At 35.4% G+C, this 17,570-nt stretch overlaps 1 protein-coding gene across 4 annotated transcripts in view; it reads right to left on the minus strand.

The window, feature by feature from the left end:
- PPFIA2 (PTPRF interacting protein alpha 2) overlaps nt 1-17,570 on the minus strand; it is a 472,755-nt gene that overhangs the window by 13,660 nt on the left and 441,525 nt on the right. For 2 of the 4 annotated variants that reach the window (XM_065935476.1, XM_065935475.1), the window contains exons 22-26: nt 16,807-17,007; nt 7,386-7,448; nt 6,128-6,157; nt 3,943-4,118; nt 167-264 (exon numbers count right to left, since the gene is read on the minus strand). In XM_065935476.1, the coding sequence (XP_065791548.1) occupies nt 167-264; nt 3,943-4,118; nt 6,128-6,157; nt 7,386-7,448; nt 16,807-17,007 (568 nt within the window). Of the gene's footprint in view, nt 1-166; nt 265-3,942; nt 4,137-6,127; nt 6,158-7,385; nt 7,449-16,806; nt 17,008-17,570 lie in introns of all 4 variants that reach the window. The other 2 variants (XM_065935474.1, XM_065935473.1) reach the window with 2 other exon arrangements.

A 17,570-nucleotide genomic window follows, 5' to 3' on the forward strand; every position in this document is an offset into this window, starting at 1 on the left:
AATCAGAAAAGTAATGAAAAAGAAATAATGATGATACTTCTAGTCAAATATTTATATTTTTAATGACAATTATAATGCATACAACATTTTAGATTCATAAAAGTGAAAACTAAAAATCCCCCCCAAAGAAAGACTTATGATTTGATATGAAAGAAAGACATAGTACCTTTTATTTCATGTTGGCTTGCTTCTCGTCTTCTTTCTAGTTCTTTTCTGTCATAATTCAACCTTTTTAAGCACATAATTCCATATTGTAAACTTGTTCTGTTATTTTTTTAAAAAAAGGAGAAAACACAGTGAGTTTACTCAGTAGATGATTAAGCATAGTCAACACTATGCCTTACTTCTTTGACAATATGCTAATAAGTTATATCTGTAAATAAATTCTTTAGGATTATAGGGAAATAAAATTATAGTTATTCTAAGCACTCAGTGTTTCTAAAGAGTAAAGAAAATATTTTTGAAATAAATTAAGCATAGTCTTAAAATAATCTTGAATTTTGTTGTCCACCACATTTTTGTTTTCTGTTAAGTTATTTTAGCATTGTTTGAAGACAAATGAACATCTTACTCACTTGAAAATAACTTAAAGAGAGTCACTATTATGGAGTCAAGAAGGAATTTATAGGAAATGGTTACCCTCCTTTTCATGATGAGAAAAATAATATAAAAATATGAGTAAGTTAAGTATTAACATATAGAAGCAAACAACAAATGGTCACCAACTCCTAAGTAATAGAGAAGTATGCGAAAGGAAAAAGTCAACAAACAATGAAACTCCCTATGGAGAAGATATTGTGGATGAACAGAGAACTGACTGATCCTTAAAGATCAAGCAGAGAAAGATGACGGGGCACCATGAACATAGGATTGCTGATGAAATGTTAAATATGTGGTGATAGTGAGACCCACTGTCCAGAGTTGAGAATCCATGTCAGGAAATAAGGAGGAATGTGACTTCACATGGAGAAAGGGGTTACATTAAGAAAAATATGCATTCAGAATAATGTGGGACACGTCAAGGTGATAGAAAATTACTGGACAATTTTCAAAGGAGAAAAATATTAAAGGTTTTGATTTAAGAAAGAATGAATCTGATAGCAAAACAGGAATTGGGAAAAAGGTAATTCTAGGTAATAGGGAAATAAGTGTGAGGAATCAATGCTGTCAAAATTATGGTCACAATAGAGACAATGAAAAGCATGAAAAGAAAATCCAAAACCCAGAGATGTTTGAAGAGAAGAAAGAGGACTCAGTGACACTATACATAAAGGTTATGGTAGAAAGAATCTCTAGGCCTCAAGAATGAAGAAGATTGATTATTAGTGATTTCTTAAATGCTTAGAATTATAGACAAAGACATACACTGGAGAAGGAAATGACAACCCACTCCAGTATTCTTGCCTGGGAAATCCCATGGACAGAGGAGCCTGGTGAGCAAGAGTCCATGGGATCGCAAACATTTGGACATGACTTAGTTGACTTTCACTTCACTTCACTTAGACACAACACACTGGCCAGGCTACTCTTACATGCTGGATGCACTTCTAAGCCCTGCATTTTTAGTAAAACAATGCTGAGTTCAAACAGTTCAGAATCAGAGGGAAATGAAAAAAAAAAAAAAAAAACCTACATTAATTGCTATTATTGGATGAATTATGTTCCCCCAAATTCTTGTGTTGAAGCCCTAACCCACCCTACTTCCGAATGTGACTGTAATTGGAGATCGGGTCTTAAGAGAGGTAATTAAGATAAAATAAGGACATCAGGGTAGACCTTAATCCAGTATGACCAGTGTCCTTACAGAAGAGAAAATTTAGAACACAGAAAACTGGGAAGTATTCATGCACAGGAAAGACCACGTGTGGATACACTGAGAAGGCAGCTGTCTGCAAGTCAAGGTGAAGAAACCACCAATGCTGACACTGTTTCCTAGATTCCAGAACTTTAAGAAAGTAAATTTCTGTTTAAGCCACCGATCTGTGGCATTTTGTTATGTTAGCCCAACTAAACTAATTCAGTGGATACCAGATAATACTGATGTGAAAACCATCGTAGACATTAGTCAGCTTGAGATTAAACCAGTGGCTCTTTGCCTAATTTCTGCCAGACTTTTATATATAATGCAAAATTGTGCTATAAAGGGGATATATATATTGTTATAACAATGTCGGTCAGATGGAAAACTGAGCTACAAAGACAGCAGGTTGTCATATGCAGTCAAGTACTACCTGCTTTAGGTCAGAGCTCAGAACAAACAAGAACTCTGCCATTTGAGTAATTTTGTTTCCTTTAAAATATTTTTTAATACCCAAAACATTTTTTATTGGGCTGTGGCCAGTTAACAATGTTGATTTAAAAAAAAAAAAAAAAAACCTGATCACTGGGTTAACCATTTCTCTTATAATAATAATAATAATAATAATAACTAAAACTGGTCTACTGAAGAATACAAAACAGGCACAAGTGTGTCATCAGAAATTCTGGTATTCAACAATCTATTGCAACCACACAGAATGCAAGGGCTTAAACATTCAATGACAGAGAATTCACTACCTCACAGTGTGTGCTATAGAGCAATAGCGATATAATGTTTTTCTATTGGACATAAATCACCCACTCTATAATCTACACCTATTTGAAATAGGAAAGTATATATTCAAGAGAGCAAACATTATTCTTCTATCACAAATGTTAAACATAAGTAAATTTATCTGAATTCTTCCCTATTCAATCTAAATTTAATTCCTTCCTTTCCCCTAGACTTCTACCACTCTATCACAGTTTAATATCCATAAATGAATACAGTTTCTTGTCATCATCTCACCACAGAGTAGGATTTTTATTGTTCCTGCCAATAAACACAGTACAGAAATGCCCTGTCAAGCCATTAACCAGAACCGAGACTTTTGTGTCAACTATAAATAACATATTTTTTTTCAATTGAACTGCTTTTAAATAATGAATTCGCAATCAAGCGTTTTAATGGTTTTTAAAAATGGTATTATATTTATCTCTACTAAATTTAATCCAATAGTTTCAACAACTGTTAAAATTCAAAAGATTTTGATAAATTTGACTAAAGAATCTCAATTATTATCTTTTTATCCTAACTTTATGTCATTAACATATATGATTTTTATACCGTTTTAATTTCAGTCATTAATTAAATGTTGGACAGGATGTGAGCAAATAGTTTGCCAAATTGTATAGATTTATATTTATTTACTATAATTAACTATATATAAAATGATAATAATATAACTGACAGTTTTGCAGATGACTTACAAAGAGATCAGGCTATAACATAACATTTATGACATGGTATTATAAGAAGTGTTTTTTTACCCCCTGGATAATAAACAACTTGAAAAAAGAATTTTCATATTTTTAATCACAGCAATTTACTTCTCTGTGTTCTTACCACTGTCTTATGTATTATTCACTTTTTTTTTCCTGAAAATCAATGCACAAATAAGCAAAAGCACTGAAAGATTTATATAAAAACAAAAATGTTTTTCAGAAGAAAATTCCTTATCAAATTTTTTTCTAGCATATCCCTAAGTTATTTAATTTATAACTACATATATTTATAGTTGAAACTGATGAATTTATTCTTAATAAATATTTTTCTGCAATGAACACATAGATTCAAATTGGAAACATGAAATTTCCTAAAGATACAGGGGGGAGAAAAGATCCACACTGTATGAGAATTTTGTACTATCTAATTCTGTAAACTTTGGGCATGTAATATGCATCCAGTTCTACATTAGACAGTCCCTGCAATTCATTGCATGAAGATATTTTTGCTAAGTAGATGTACACAGATGTTTCAAAGAGCACATGCTCTATATTTCTTAAATATCTCTTTATGTTCTAGCAATATATACATTAATTACCTTTTCACTTAAATGATCTCAGAAAAAACCTAAAACCTACCGATGGAAACTATCCACCATTTTTAAATGGACGCGGAGATCTTTTTTTGTTAGGTGATCTAGCATTCTTGCATCTACCAAGCATTCCATAAAATAACTTCTGTACTGAGGTAACCCCAGGCTGGGAAGCCATTCGTTTCCAATCCACTCATGGTTCATATCTCCATATGCCAGGGTCTGTAGAAAAACCGGACACTAGAATTGTTTTATAGCAGTCAAGTTTCTTAACCAATAAAATGAGATGGTAATTGGAGGATATGGGCCATCATTTTAATTGATATTTAATTCTTTTATATATTGAAATGAAGCAGAAATTATATTTAGCCTCTAAATTTGATTTATTTTGTACAAAGTGGAAGTCTGGGTCCTTGCCTACACGGTCCTTGCCTAGAGTGAATCATTATGCTCCCTTTTGTTTTCTTAAAGTATGTATAAACATTTTATACAAAATACAGTTTAAATTCAAAAGTTAAAAATGAATGATATAAACAAAGGCTGAGCTGAAAGATCCTGACTTTGTAGAGATAGATTTATTTAATCCAACTTATTTTATCTTTATCTGTCAGCCAGTACGCCACCATTTCCTTCTCTTCAGTGCTACTCTTATATTGCGGTGGTGTAATGGCAAATCTTGACGTGAAAACAGAAACTCCAGTAAATGAAGAGAGAGAGGAGCCCGAAGACTAGAGGGCAGAATGCTGAAGCTTTCTGTGGCCTCTGTTGTTACCTAGTGAAGCATGCAACCAGAACTCTATAAAAACTGATGCAGTCTTTTATAGATATCAGTCAATACAGACTTTGTATTTAAAGAATCAGAACACGACCAAAAAGTAAAATATAATCTAATTCTTTAATATAACAATATAAACTGATCTTACCAAACACTGTTGGTAAAAGTCAAAAATAAAACCCAAATCAACCATCGCCACTAAAGCAATTTTTAAAAAGAATTATTACTCTCTATTAATTTGACAATATTTTCCATTCAGATCCTTATCAAAGTCCCAATTAGAACATGTGTTTCTAATTAAAATTGAGGTGTTCCTCTTATTTTATGTGTTCTTAAAAAATGAAATGCTTAGCAAAATAAAAACCTAATGCAGCCCTAATTTACTAAATATAGGTCCTAGTAGTATCTGGGCTTCCCTGGTGGCTCAGTGGTAAAGAATGGGCCTGCAATACAAGAGACACAGGAGACGTGGGTTCAATTCCTGGATCAGGCAGATGCCCTGGAGAAGGAAATGGCAACCTATTCCAATATTCTTGCCTGGGAAATCCCATGGACAGAGGAGCCTGGCCAGATACAGTCCATGAAGGTACAAAAAGTTAGACATGACTGAGCGACTAAACAGCTACTGAACTACTGAAAATTTTCATACAAAGTTTGAATCACATTACCTGTAACACATTAATTCTTCTAGTTTAGTAGTATAATGCAGAAGTGTTGAAAAAGGAACAGCTTCCCTACAAACATATCTGTATGTTCAAATTACAGATGTTTGGCTCATAATGCCGTCTCAATAGATGGGAGTGACTTCTGACGTGCAGTCGCAAAGCTAACCCACGTCCCTCCAACTCCATTTCTCACACACTTTCCATTACACTATAAAGCTTGTGTGTGCTCAGTCACTCAGCCGTGTCCTACTGTGTGTGACCCCGTGGACCACAGCCTTCCAGGCTCCTCTTCCATGGGGTTTCTCACGAATACTGGGGTGGGCTGCCATTTCCTCCTCCGGGGGACCTCCCTGGCCCAGGGATTGAGCCCACGTCTCTTGCATCTCCTGCATTGGGAGGTGGATTCTTTACCACTGGTGCCACCTAAAGATAGGTGATTCCAAACAAATTTTTTGAAGTCTCTCCTCTTCCCCTTACATCCAACATAAATGATTCCTGATTAAATATATTTAGAGGGTGATTTCCAAGAAGTTTACATTGTAGTTCTTTTAAAGGAGAAAGGAAATTTTCCTTTCAAAAGAAGCCAGCTGTAAAATGACAGTCATCTTCTTGATTGCAAAATATGGTGATTTAAAAAGACCTATATAGTATTAAACATAATAAAGTTGAATACACGATTAAGCTAATCTTAAACTAAGTGAAGATTTAAAATATTATGACATACAGTTTTCTTACTTTATATATTCATAGCCTACTAAATGATACTGTTTTAAAGCATATGAATTTCCTACCTGGGCCCAGCTTCCTTCCTCAGATTCTTTCTGTGTTAGCAGCAGGAAATGATTAATAAAGCAGATAAATATAAATTAATCTCAAATTAATACAGCAAATTTTTTCCTAGTAGAAGCAAAATTGTTTTGCTATTAAAATGTTAATTAGGACACAGGAAGATAAATACACAGATCCTTATTCAGATCCACAGTAATCAACTGAGGAGTTCAAGGGCGACTACAAGGGCACCTATGTAATTTCTAATTTAGGCTAATTAAATACACACATGTGATATATGGAGTTTTCATGATACATTTGATCTGGTCATTCCAAACCTTTTTAACTCTTAAAACTGTGGGATTTTTCATAAGTTATAATAAAAAAAATTTTGATTATACACCTACAAATATACAATGCACAAATGTGTATACATACATATGATGGAGAAATTCTGTACAAAGCAAATTAACGGAGTGGACAAAGGAACTACATCCCTCCAGTTAAGCTTTGCGGTAATGAAATGGGTCTCCACAACAAGCAGCAACAAATAAAACTCAATGAGAAAAGACCAAGTGCAACAAACTAGAGTAAAAATGTGATTAGTAAACAACACTGGCATTTCTATTCATCATAAGCTAAATAATCAATTTCAAACATGAATCAAATGAAAAGGTCACTAAATTAAAATAAGTTGCTCATAATAAAATGCATGGCATGCCCAACTTTGCTGCTTTAAATGAGAAATGACTATACATAATATTGTATTTTTAAAAGCTGACAATTATGAGTCACCACGAATTTCTTTAAGCATGTACTTTTAATACCAAATGGACACTTTTCATGGGGGTGATGAGAAGGAAGCTCTTTATCTGAGATGGGAAAGTACAAGAAGCTAAATGATTGCATTTAAAAAGGATATTCAATCTATACATTCTATTACAAATTTAATTGGGTTTGGTAACATGCATTACCTGGGAATATGCTGAGTTTTAAGTGATATTTGCTATCAAACATTTCCAATGTTGTGGAATAGATAAATATTATTAAATCCTTTATTACTTGTTTGCGTGTTACAAACTCTTATATTAACCACATTATGATAATCTAGTATGACTTTATTTAAAAATGTCTAAATGCAGTGAAATTAGACCATAATCATTGCATATCACTGTGTGAACATACCCATTACTCTGATTCTACAGTAAACAAAATAGCTTTTCCATGCAAATAGCAGCAAAATAATGTTTTTGTATGTTCAACAAAGCTGTAAAGACTAACCGTTTTTGCTGGAGCTGCAAGATTTTCCATTTCTTCATGGGTCACCCAAACGTTGCCTGAAGGCTAGCGAGGAGGCCCAGAGGGGAGCGGGGGGATCCACGGGAGGAAGCAGTGGTAAAGAAGAAAGGCAGCGCCTCTGTAAGTTAATGGTACCACAGTAACACCACCACGCTCTTGCTTCTATAGTGTGCAAGAGACAGCATTGCTGGCTGCTCACAGCTCCCTTTTGCTTCTACTTCAAAAGATTAAACAGAAAGAGGCATGCTGTGAAGGTCACGTGGGACAGATTTAACATGACACTTCTGTAATTATTAATCAGGAAAAAGGCTTAATCAAAATTTGCATTTCAAAGGTATGTGGCTATTGGATCCATCTTTTTGTAATCATGGAGAACTGAATAAATTCGATCTGTAGAAGAATATTTTTTCTTCAGTAAACAAAGGCACATGTGTTTTGTCATGTTATTACCAATATTTCCTTCACAAAGTTTTGATTCTTCAATGCCCTTGGAAAGAGAAAATTGGTTGCCAATACAAAGCTGGAAGTACTATCATAACCTGCCTGGAAATCAATATCAGTTTTTCCCAAATGACCTCTTCCTTTTACAGTTCAGTGAATATGTTGTTTTCCTACATTCTTATAGAGAAAAAAAGAAAGGGAATGCCATTTTGGATGTAATAAAAGGTTTCTTTTCAGTAAATATTGTCAGAAGTCACAAAACTTGGGTTACCTAATTTTTCCAGCAGTATCCTACACCATTATAGAGAAGAAGAATTGTAAAAGGGAATTTTCCCTCTAGCAGGCACTATTCTATTATGAAGTCTCATTTTCCTTTTAAGAAAAACAACCCATGATATTTGTTTTATACACCGACTTACAATTTCTAAACCAAAGTCCAGATCACTGGGAACCACTTCCCATCAAATACCATTTCCCTGGGATATCTTTATGAACATTTCAACATTGTCCAAGTACATCAATTCTACAGGTACAGTGAAATATATATCCTATGTATTACTTGTTACTTATTTTGCAAGGGGTCTCATTTTAAAGAATTGGAAGTAGCAAAATTGATACCCCAATATACGTCATTACCATAATTTTCTCTGGCCTTTTCTACCAACACAGTACCATGTTAACTTAGCTTCTATTATAAATAATGCAATTTAATATAATTTAAAAAATAATTGCATATAAACTAAATTGATGAGTATAATTCAACATATGGTAAATCTCATGGAGAAGAGAATTACTCATGGTTGAGCAATGAAACAGTAAATATTCATTATTATAAGTAAATCATATAGGCATAAAGATCTCAAAGGATAAGTATCATTTATACATATAGAATTCTCATTTTCCTGGAGTTTTGAGTATAAATGAATTTTTTCTTAAAAGATAAAACTACACAACTGTAAAATATACTTATAACACAGGAGCCATCCATATCATTAAAAGCCCCTCCCTCTATCCCCAGATTCTAAAAATGGTGCTCATTATAAACAGAAAGTTGCATGTGAATGTGTGATTATTAAATCACTTGGCAGAAGCTGCTTTCACTGACATTTTGAGGAGTGTACTCTGCTAAGAAGAGTTTTACACTCATCTGTCACGTTCCCCTTAAACTCAGTGACGACACCGCTTTGCCTGAATGGCTGTACCGTCTCTTCATCACGAGCTTCAGTGATGGTTACTCGAGAGGAAATTCATTTAAGCCAGATTGTTTTACAGTGATGTCTACAGATTCCACCTTGTTTGTGAATCCAAGAAACGAAGATCTCCCTCCTTCTGTAAGAAACCTGACCGGCATTATTTCATACTGAAATGTAGACATGCACAACCTCTTTCCTTGTGGCTCAGTTAGTCAAGAATTCACCTGCCACGCAGGAGACCTGAGTTCTATCCCTGGGGTGGGAAGATCCTCTGGAGAAGGGAATGGCTACTCACTCCAGGTTCTGGCCTGGAGAATTCCATGGAAATAGTCCATGGGGTCACAGAGTTGGACATGACTGAGTGACTTTCACTTCACTTCACATAATCTCTTTCGCAGGTTATTTAAAGTCTAAATCTGCCAGTCTATCACCTTATTCTGGAGTGAGTAGGATTCAAAGCTATGACTTAATCTGTACCTTTGCATGCAAAATGAGCATAAATCCAGGACAATTTTCTAAGGTATGGTTGGCAAACTTCACAAAGTTGTAAGTTGGTCGTTCACTTGTGCTCTGCAGTCCTACTTGGGAGGAGCGCTGCCTGCTCTAGAGTCTTGAAAACTAACCCATAAAATGACTCCTATACGACCCAACCACTTAGGCATTAGTTGAGGTTTTCAACAAGTTTATTTTATAAGCAAGCCCACGGGTAGTAAGTCAATTATTAAGATTTGTTTCTTTTTATCACCAGCTTCAAGGATGGAACTTCTAAAAAGGGTGCTTTAGAGCATGAGCGTTTCAGCAAAGAGCACATCTTAGAGAACAGCTAGAGTTGGGATGCTACAAGCAAGCAGAGGACATAGGACACTGGTGCCTTGAGTCCAAGGATAAAGACTGCAAAAAGTGGCCTGGAAAAGCATAAGGACAAGCATCATATCATTTGGCTGTGGCTTTCTGAGGGCCACTGAAAATCATTTGCTCACTGCCCTTGGTAGTCCATGTTGCAACCCCCCAATAAATGAACTGGAGAATGCAAACCAGTAAATGATTTATTTTGTATGTGTATGGCAAATACCATTTGAGCCTAGAAAATGATTTCTAAAATTTTAGTTATCTGGAAATTTACTAAATTATAATCAAGAGGTTTGACTTCTAGCAGTGCCACTTCTCAGCAACTAGGACATTTCCTAAGCTTCTCTAGATTCTACATCTGTTAAGTAGGCTAAAACTATATACTCTTACTATAAAAGATGATAATAATTTTAAATTATGATGCAATATTCTGATCCAGGGCTGGGACTAGGATAAGGTAGGTGAGGTGTCAAGGGGGCTCCATTTAAGGAAGTACTCACTTTCAGGATCATACAAATGCAAGGTCCTCACTGACAGTGAGACCCCCATTCAGTTTCCTTGGAGGTGCCTGCTAGCCTTACCTTAGCCCAGAGGCAGTAGAATATTCAGCTAGTATTATCAATTGACATCTAGAAGGGAAATTCCTAAAGGAGGTTAAGAATTAAAGCACTTACCTAATTAAATCATTCAGGAGAGAGTTATGATATAAAAATAAATATTAAAATGAGTTTAAAGGATAACTTATGAAAGGTAATTGGGGGGAAATAAGTCTCTTGCTGTCAGAAAAACGAAATAAATAAAGCAGCCAGACCTCAGAACAACCCTGAACATTATCTAGCTGTAACTTCTGTAACGACTTACATCATTTTGAAGCATTTTTTACTTTATAATTGAACTTCAAAGTAAATTAATTTGAAATTTACTTTCCACATTTAAAATGGCCTATATCCACATTTCTCCCTAATCTGACTTGATGTTTCTCTACTATAAAAGGATAAATATTTCTCATATAAGACGACTAGTTTAACACAGCTATATTTCACCTTATTTACTTAATGGTTGAGGCTTAGGAGGTTAATAATTATGTAAAGGGGAACCAAAGTAGACTGAAAGAATGTGGTGAAAAAGAAGGAAAACTGGTAGAGTGCAGGAAGCAGGAAAGTAGACTTGTCAGGAGCACAGACTATGGGGCAAAATCGCCCGGCGTGCGACCTTGGGACCAGTCACTTAACCTCTCTGTTCCTCAATCCCTCCCATTTGTAAAACAGGTATGATGAAGTACCCATCTCACAGCATTGTCTGACTCAAATCAGTTACTGCATGTAGAACACTTAGACCAGGGCCTGGCACTTAGTTCTCCACTGATGTTGGCTGTTACTGCAATTTTACTAGAAATCTCATTAAACAATCTCTACCCAAGTGAATCTTTAGTTTAATAAATGCTCTGTATTTCCCCTGTACATTGTGTTGAAGCTTATCTTATGCCCTCCATGTCTGCTCAAAATTGCTAAATTATATGTTTACCAAAGATCATTTGTTTTTGTTCCCAAACCTTTTTACTTTCACAGCACTTTTTTTTTTAATTAGGCAATTTAAGTAAATATTATATAGAGCCAAAAATTAAATAAACTTGGTTCATGTCTGAACACTAAGCTGAATAATTTGGAAAGACTAGATAAGACCAAATATTAAAACACATTATCAATGAGAAATACAACTTCAGCAAAGTCTAGGGAAGAATTTGTAAATTTCCTGAAGAATTCTACACTCACATAGCTTTTCGAGTCTCTTAGTTATCACTTTAAAAAGAAACTCAGACTTAAAAAGTTGAAAATGTTTAAAGGATGAAGCTATCAAATAAACATGATGTGAAACTCCAGGCACTGGAATTATACTAAAAGAAAAATCCTAGGGTTTCATCTAAATTTGCAAGTGACTGAATATTTACATATTTTTACTTAAGATGAAATATTTTAAAAATTTATGTATTCTTTATGATACACCCCTTAAACCAAATATTTCAATTATCAGATATCTCCATCTCTATTCTATTATATAGGAGGCCTTCTATAGTAACTATAGTAACAGCTTAGGAAAAAGAAACAGAAAGCTGGAAGATTAGGGCTGGCCTAGAGAAATAAAAAATGTAAATAATAATAATGGATGAAAACATTAGGTTTTTCTATTAGTCCATCTCATCTAAACAGAAGGAGGCAGAGTTCTGTTCAGTTTTTTGGTTTTTTTGTTTTTTAATCTAAGTATCTTGTTTTTTTATCTTAAGAATTTGAGTGAATGAACAAGGTACATCTTTCTCAGGAACCCAAACCTAAACACACGGAACATCTTGTATTATCAGAATTGTTGGCAGTGTTCTAGAAGACATGATAACATTAAAAAAAAAAAAAAAGCCAACTCCTTTTGAAATTTCAAAGAGTGACTCCTAGTATATAATTTTAGGTGATGACTTTAAAATGTTTTCATCTTCACTTTATGTAGTGGATTAAAATCACATGTAATTTTTTTGCAAAGCAAATCATATTTGAAATATATTAAAAATAAATAAATACTTTCATGTAGATAGAGTTAAAGAAATATTTACAAAAAGCACTCAGTAGATTATTTTTAAAGCAAATAGAGACAAATTCTCTCTTGTGCAACTTGTATTGATATTTAGCTAAAGGCATATCTTCTGTGAATAAAGAGCTTTTATATATTAGCAAAAAAAAAAAAATGAAAATTCCTATAATCTGATAGAAAAGTGAAAAAAGCTATGAATAGGAAATTCGTTTAAATGCTAAAATAAATAAGTATATGAAAACATTTTAACTTTCCTAGTAACTTTTAAAATGTAAACTTAAGCAATATAGTCATTAACATTGACAAACAGGGAGAAAAGACTACACAATAGAATCTGGCAACTAAGGTTCAAAAGTAATAAAAATACAAATGCCCTCTATACAAATATTGCCACGGAAATAACCACAGTCAATGTAAGAATATAACTACAATCATACTCACTATGGTACTGTATGTAAATATAATGAAAACGGCTAAATAAGCAAAATGTCCCATATTAGGGGGTTGGTTAAATAAATTAAAGGAGGTATGCAGCATTAACAATGATACTACATTACATATTTAATATTAATAAAATGGGGAAAATATTCATGTTCTATTATTGGGTTTTAAAAGTACAAAATAATATGTAAAAATAATTTATTTTTATAATATGAGAAAGAAAGTAGAATGTAAATGTCTCTATCAAAAAGTTAAGAGTGAAAATATTAATGATCTTAATAATTAACAATATATTACCTGTCTTTCAAATGTTAATTTCTCTTTGAGCCTTAATCAGAAGTGACTTTTTCCTCCTTGGAATGCCAGAGCACTCTGCTTCTATTTCACGTTAAGGAATAAAACTCTGTCATCTTCTACTAAACCTGCTTGTGAACATGTCTTCATTTTCTTAGCATGGCTACCCTCTCTCGGTAATCAGGGCATACATATTTCATATCCTGTGTAGTGGTGGGTAGTATGACTTATAAAATCATGATATTAAGATGCATATTTATTGACTATTTACAATTTGCCAGGCACTAAGTTAAGGCCTGCTGCTGCTGCTGCTGCTGCTAAGTCGCTTCAGTCGTGTCTGACTCTATGCGACCCCACAGATGGCAGCCCACCAGGCTCCCCCATCCCTGGAATTCTCCAGGCAAGAACACTGGAGTGGGTTGCCATTTCCTTCTCCAATGCAGGAAAGTGAAAAGTGAAAGTGAAGTCGCTCAGTCATGTCCGACTCTTCACGACCCCATGGACTGCAGCCCACCAGGCTCCTGCATTCATGGGATTTTCCAGGCAAGAGTACTGGAGTGGGGTGCCATTGCTTTCTGCGGAGTTAAGGCCTAGGGACTACGGAAAACTTGATAATATACTTTCTTGGCCTAGTGTGGGATGAATCAAGGAGAGAAAATTATGTAATAGCTTTTTGTAAGTATACAGAGTGATTAACTTGGGTAGGGAAGCAAACCCAGACTTTGGAGTTTGGTGAAAACTTTTCAGAGGAAGGACATTCAGGACATATCATCAGAGGGAGGAAGAATTGGAGGCCAGTGACCCTGGAGTGGGAAGAATGTGCCAGGCAGGAGAAAAAGCTTATGATCAACCCAAATCATAAAAGTTTAGGAAACTGAAAGTAGTTCTGTGTTCCTGGGATCCTGATCTGAGGAAATAAAGCCTTTGAGGTGAACTGAGAATAGATGAAGGAGGGTCTCATCAGCTCTCTTCACATTTGACTGTTCTTTGAACAACTGAGTATGCCCTTACCTTTCACAGCTTCTGATTTAAGTTCCTTCAGTTTGCTTAGACATTTTTAGAAAAATAGTGCTTAATTATTCAATTTTCCTTTAAGAAACAGGATGCTAAATATAAATCAGTTACATTCTATTTTTCATCTTTAAGTTGGGACTTCTGTTGCTTTTACTTTTGCAAGACTAGGAATTTTAAATATTTTTGTTTAAATTTGCTCTTGGGAGGAGAATGTTAACAGAAACCAGTCATGATACTTCTCTCTCAGTTGGAAGTTACTTAGGAAAACTCATCATCAGATCTGAATTCTGTTTATAGTAACTATTTTAATGGCCTTCTCAGCTTTTATTTTAAATACATTCTGAATTACTTTTTTAGCTTCAGTAGTACTTCAGCTATAGTATATAACACTTATATACATTTTAATATGCTACCAGTTCAGTTCTGTTGCTCAGCCGTGTCCGACTCTTTGCAAGCCCATGAATCGCAGCACTCCAGGCCTCCCTGTCCATCACCAACTCCCGGAGTTTACTCAAACTCATGTCCATTGAGTCGGTGATGCCATCCAGCCATCTCATCCTCTGTCGTCCCCTTCTCCTCCTGCCCCCAATTGCTCCCAGAATCAGGGTGTTTTCCAATGAGTCAACTCTTCGCATGAGGTGGCCAAAGTACTGGAGTTTCAGCTTCAACATCATTCCTTCCAATGAACACCCAGGACCGATCTCCTTTAGGATAGACAGCTTGGATCTCCTTGCAGTCCAAGGGACTCTCAAGAGTCTTCTCCAACACCATAGTTCAAAAGCATCAAGTCTTCGGTGCTCAGCTTTCTTCACAGTCCAACTCTCACAGCCATACATGACCACTGGAAAAACCATAGCCTTGATTGGACAGACCTTTGTTGGCAAAGTAATGTCTCTGCTTTTTAATATGCACTCTAGGTTGGTCATAACTTTCCTTCCAAGGCACAAGCATCTTTTAATTTCATGGCTTCAGTCAACATCTGCAGTGATTTTGGAGCGCCCCCCCCCCCCCAAAAATAAAGTCTGCCACTATTTCCACTGTTTCCCCATCTATTTGCCATGAAGTGATGGGACCAGATGCCATGATCTTAGTTTTCTGAATGTTGAGTTTTTAGTCAACTTTTTCACTCTCCTCTTTCACTTTCAAGAAGTTATATATAAGAATTTGTTAAAGTATATATTTTCTCCTAAATATATCTTAGGAAAAAGTTAAAATGGAATTTTATAAGAAAGATAAACACTTTAAAATTTTGACTTTGTGTTTCTAGCACTGGAATCTAGTGCATTGGGAAGGAATATAAGAATATATGTAATAAAATGAAGCCAATTCTCCAATTTACTGTGATGTTTAGTTCAGCTCAGTTCAGTTCAGTCGCTCAGTCATGTCCGACTCTTTGCAACCCCATGAACCGCAGCACACCAGGCCTCCCTGTCCATCACCAGCTCCTGGAGTCCACCCGAACCCATGTCCATCGAGACGGTGATGCCATCCAACCATCTCATCCTTTGTTGTCCCCTTCTCCTCCTGCCCTCAATCTTTCCTACCATCAGGGTCTTTTCAAATAAGTCAACTCTTCTCATGAGGTGGCCAAAGTACTGGAGTTTCAGCTTCAGCATCAGTCCTTCCAATGAACACCCAGGACTGATCTCCTTTAGGATGGACTGGTTGGATCTCCTTGCAGTCCAAGGGACTCCCAAGAGTCTTCTCCAATACCACAGTTCAAAAGCATCATTTCTTCTGCGCTCAGCTTTCTTTACAGTCCAACTCTCACATCCATACATTAAGACCATATAAAAAAAAGTTATATTCAAGTTAGCTGTATGCCTGAAAATTGAAATAATTTTACTTTCCTATCTTTTGCCCAGTATTTGAACTTACCTCATTTTTCCTTTTTTTTTTTTTTTTTTGTATAAGACATGGAACCAGAAAAATCCAATTAACATCAGAAATCACATTCTTTATCAGAAAATGATATAATTTGGAGAAGGATTAAAGAAAGAATGAATGTTATTTGCGAGTTTTTCTCAATGTTTGAATTTGTCATCTGGCATTCCTTTTTAAAATATTTTGTTCTTTTCTAATATTAAGACAGGGACAAAATTATGAGAGAAATAGGGATTTATAAATAAAAAGCAAACAGGTTTTAGGGACAGGTAATTCACATGGTATTTATAAAACATTAAATATTAAGGTACTTTCATTTATGAAAACCACTTAAGAGGTAGTGAGTTTAGCATTACATCTTCAAAAAGTACTGCTGCCTACAGTTCATCTCTTGAGATGCTGGATTACATTAAAAATGAAAAATCTCACGAAAGAATAAACTCTTGGTCTTGCTTGGGAGAAAAATCTAAACTTTAGAGGCTAGCTCGAAAGTCTATTTTGGTTGCAGCCTTCAAGTCTGATAGGACTCACAGCTCTTCAATTGAAAACCTATTAAAAGTAGCAGCAAGGTTAATGAAGAGCAAGCTAGATCTCCTGGGAATAATGCATGCTGACATTGACATGCTTGCTGCCACAGTTCTGCTCTGTGAGCCTGGGGAGGCTGCTGTCCGCCCAGCCCTGGGAGAGGGAAGGAGTGCAAACGGACTCACAGTTCTGGATGTTGGCGGAGCTGAAGGACTGGTTAGGGAAACCATCTCCTGGATTGCTAATCGGAGCTTTAAGCGATGTAGAGGGTTGCTGATTCCAATTTCCCTCTGGATCTCAGTGTCCGATAAAGCAGACATAATGGCACCGCTCTTCACATTGGCTCTGCAGGCTGCCACGTACCAAGCAGGCATTCCCAACCAGAGCTGTTGGATTGGGGAAAAAAATGTATCTAGATTATAACAATAGTTAACCGTTAACGCTATGTGCTAGATCGTATTCTAATTACCTTACTTGTATGAACTCATTTATTACCACAACCCCATGAAACAGGTGCTATTATTATTTCCCCCAGAGCAGAGAGAGGCACAAAGACATTAACTAATTTATTCAAAGAACCAGTTAGGCAGTAATGGAAATAAAGATCGGAAAGGTAGCCTTCAGGGTCTGCAATTTAACAACGAATTTATGAGGAATAAATGTAATAGCTGCACCTCACCAAATCTCCTCTAGAGTTTAAGGAGAAGAACAGCTACAAGCCACATTTGGTAAAGGCTCAATTAACACATTTGTTTAAAAAATGACTTCAATTTATAATTCTCCTTTGGAACTCTGATGCTTTTTATCAAAGGCTTTAATGTGGCTAAGCGACATTTCCAACCTACCTACCTATGCTATGTGCTAATTTGTATGTGCTCAATTAGATGCTAAATAGGAAAATACATTTTGGAGAATGAAATGATGGGCTAATGGAAGAGGCTAACAGTAT

This window comes from Muntiacus reevesi, chromosome 4 (assembly GCF_963930625.1).
Source record: "Muntiacus reevesi chromosome 4, mMunRee1.1, whole genome shotgun sequence".
Taxonomy (NCBI): Eukaryota; Metazoa; Chordata; class Mammalia; order Artiodactyla; family Cervidae; genus Muntiacus; species Muntiacus reevesi.